At 49.0% G+C, this 2,971-nt stretch overlaps 1 protein-coding gene across 3 annotated transcripts; it reads left to right on the top strand.

Annotated features, from left to right (window-relative positions):
• Window positions 1-275: 275 nt before the first annotated feature.
• Window positions 276-2,971, top strand: LOC141070879 (uncharacterized). Of its 3 annotated transcripts, none has more exons than XM_073559580.1 (3): window positions 276-375; window positions 451-537; window positions 667-2,971. In XM_073559580.1, exon 3 carries the CDS (start codon window positions 1,812-1,814, stop codon window positions 2,919-2,921), a length of 1,110 nt encoding a protein of 369 aa, XP_073415681.1. In that variant the 5' UTR covers window positions 276-375; window positions 451-537; window positions 667-1,811; the 3' UTR covers window positions 2,922-2,971. The 3 variants fall into 3 exon arrangements, with proteins under 3 accessions (XP_073415681.1, XP_073415682.1, XP_073415683.1); XM_073559581.1 differs by having other exon boundaries at window positions 451-1,466; window positions 1,577-2,971; XM_073559582.1 differs by having other exon boundaries at window positions 284-537.

Genomic DNA, 2,971 nt, shown 5'->3' with positions numbered 1-2,971 from the left:
AAATGGCCATTATAGCCTATGGATGCGCATACGTGCGCACTGGCATGCGCATGTATGCGTTTTTTTAGCGCTGCGTTTTTTTGGTTGTGTCCACTTGTTGTACTAGTTATAAACTTCTAAAGTCAAAAAAAAAAAAGTCTATATAAAGGAGGTGCCTGCCAAAACTCTGCCACTACTACACTGACAGATTGGAGAGCAGACAGTCACCAAGGAACCCATCTTCTATCAGCGTCAAGAATGTGAGCATATTACATTATATGCCTGTCCTTTTAAATTATGTATGTACTAATGATTTTTATTATTTTTACATGCAGTATGTCTTCAGAATCCGAATATTCCCCATCGCGGCAGGAATTGGCGCAAGCAGACCGTGAGGTGATTATTTTCGTGCATCTGGTAAGTATATCTGCTGCTACTCCAAATCTCTTACTTTTTTTCAACTTTTTTAAGACATCATCATCATCATCTTCTGCGGACGGGACTACTGAGGGCGAAGAGCAGGAGCAGCGAAGCCAAGTCCCGGTGGTGATACGGAATGTATGTATCAAATGATTTGTAATGTTCTTTATTTTTTATCTTCTATTTTTACTCTTTTTTATGTTTCTTTTTTTTGTAACTTTTTATTCAATTTAAATTTGATTATTCTAATGAATGTGTTTTGTCTAGGTTCCACAACGGGATGAAGACGTCTACCTGGATAATGAGCAGCTCATCAGCCTGGTCCAGGAGCGTTCGCCGTTGTGGGACAGCCGTGACCGGCTGTACAAGGACAATGTGGTGACCCGGCGGCTATGGAATGAGGTGGCCGCAGCGTTGATGGATGGCTGGGACAGCGCCACAGCATCCTCCAAAAAGGCGTTTAGTGAGTATTTCCCTGCTCTGTATTGTGCCGCAGTGACTGTTGTCCTTGACGGCACTGTTGGGTTTCGTGCTAGGTATATTCTAGCAGGAAACCCAACAGTGTCATCGGGCTCTACAGTGACTGCTTTGAGTATTGTATTGCTATATTGTGCTGCAGTGACTGTTGTCCTTGACGGCACTGTTGGGTTTCGTGCTAGGTATATTCTAGCAGGAAACCCAACAGTGTCATCGGGCTCTACAGTGACTGCTTTGAGTATTGTATTGCTATATTGTGCCGCAGTGACTGTTGTCCTTGACGGCACTGTTGGGTTTCGTGCTAGGTATATTCTAGCAGGAAACCCAACAGTGTCATCGGGCTCTACAGTGACTGCTTTGAGTATTGTATTGCTATATTGTGCCGCAGTGACTGTTGTCCTTGACGGCACTGTTTTTTTTTTCCCAACAGTGGACTAAGTCCGAACACGTTGGCGTTCGATCAAGGACCGCTTCAACAGTGATGTTCGTGCTGAGGGCCAGGTTCGCAGTGGATCTGCGTCAAGGACCAGAACTAGATACCGTCACTATCACGCGTTGCAGTTCCTAAGACCGGTCCTTGCCCCGAGATCGTAAGTATTATAAATTTTGGGTTTTTATTTTTATTAATCTGTGTTTTTCTAATCCACAGCTGATGCTTCTTGTAAAGGCATGGTAGTAATGATTTTCCTTTCTTCCACAGCACCTGGAGCAGCACCCTGCAACCTGGCCCTGGAGCGGTCCTTCCTCGGACGTCCTCTGACCCGTCCCAGCCATCCGACAGCCATGAAGCACCTTGCAGGTCAGCCACACACACAGCTGGTGACCAGGAAGCTGGGCCATCAGGTGTTCCCCTGTCCCAGGTCTCTGCCACTGGTTATGCGGGCACTACCCGCCAGCGGCAGAGGGCCTTGGATAGGAATGTCTTGCCCGAGTTTATGCATTTGAGCGAGGCCTTTAATTCCATCCTCAAGTCGCTGTCCGACAGAGTTGAAAGCGGTTTTGCACTCATGGAACGTGGTTTTAACCACTTTGAACACCGCTTCAATTCTGTAGAACAGCGCCTTGACCGTCTGGAGGCCGACCTCAACAGACCAGCACACCATTTTTTTAGTAAGATTGAAAAGGGCATGGCGGAACACCTTAGTCCTGGGCAACAGCTGAATGTGCTGCAGGCCTGCAACAATGCTTTCTTGCAGGCTATGCAGCATAATCGGTACGGTCAGCAGTCAGTGGTGTCATTTCCACCTGTGCCACCATTGACTCGCTTCACCTCACTACTGACTTGTGCTGCATACCACTGCACGGACACCTCTATTCAAAGCCAGGACACCCACCGTTACACCACCACAAGTCTGAGTGCAGCTGGTCACTTCACCGACACCACCATGGCAAGCGCTGCTCCTGTCTGGAGCACCACCGCCACTCCCATGCATGCGTGGAGCTCAGCCACCACTAGGCAAACATGGAACAGCCCTGCCGCTACAACAACATGTAGTAGCCCTGCCACCACCACTCCGCAAACCTGGACCATCACTGCCGCCACCAGTCCTCCTGCAAGGACGAGCACTGCCAACCAAGAGCAGCAGCAGCAGCCACCTCAGCAGCAGCAGCAGCCACCTCAGCAGCAGCCACCTCAGCAGCAGCCACCTCAGCAGCAGCCACCTCAGCAGCAGCAGCAGCCACCTCAGCAGCAGCAGCCACCTCAGCAGCAGCAGCAGCCACCTCAGCAGCAGCAGCCACCCCAGCAGACGGGGGACCTACACTCAATATTTGCCCCAAGTTCAAGGCGAAATCAATCAAGGCGGGCATTGGGCCAAAGTCGGTCCAGGCACACAAGCCTACGGCGACATGCCATTACAACAAATGTACCTGAACAGATTTCCTCTCCTCCAAGTGTTCCTAGTTTAATTCCCTTAACTGGACTACCTTCCCCCACAAGTTTTGTTGCCCCTTCCCCTCAAACACCGTCTTCAACTGCAAGTGTTGCATATTCCCTGCACACCCCCAAATTGAAACCATCTGCCCCCAAATGCCGGAAAAAATAATTTTTTGGTTTATTTTTGTGATTAAAAATAAATTTACATTTGTGGTTCAC

Source organism: Dendrobates tinctorius, unplaced genomic scaffold, assembly GCF_039654945.1.
Source record: "Dendrobates tinctorius isolate UK_male_01 unplaced genomic scaffold, ASM3965494v1 ptg000014l, whole genome shotgun sequence".
Lineage (NCBI taxonomy): Eukaryota > Metazoa > Chordata > Amphibia > Anura > Dendrobatidae > Dendrobates > Dendrobates tinctorius.
Note: the sequence above shows the minus strand (reverse complement) of the source record. Positions and strands in the feature narration are given on the sequence as shown.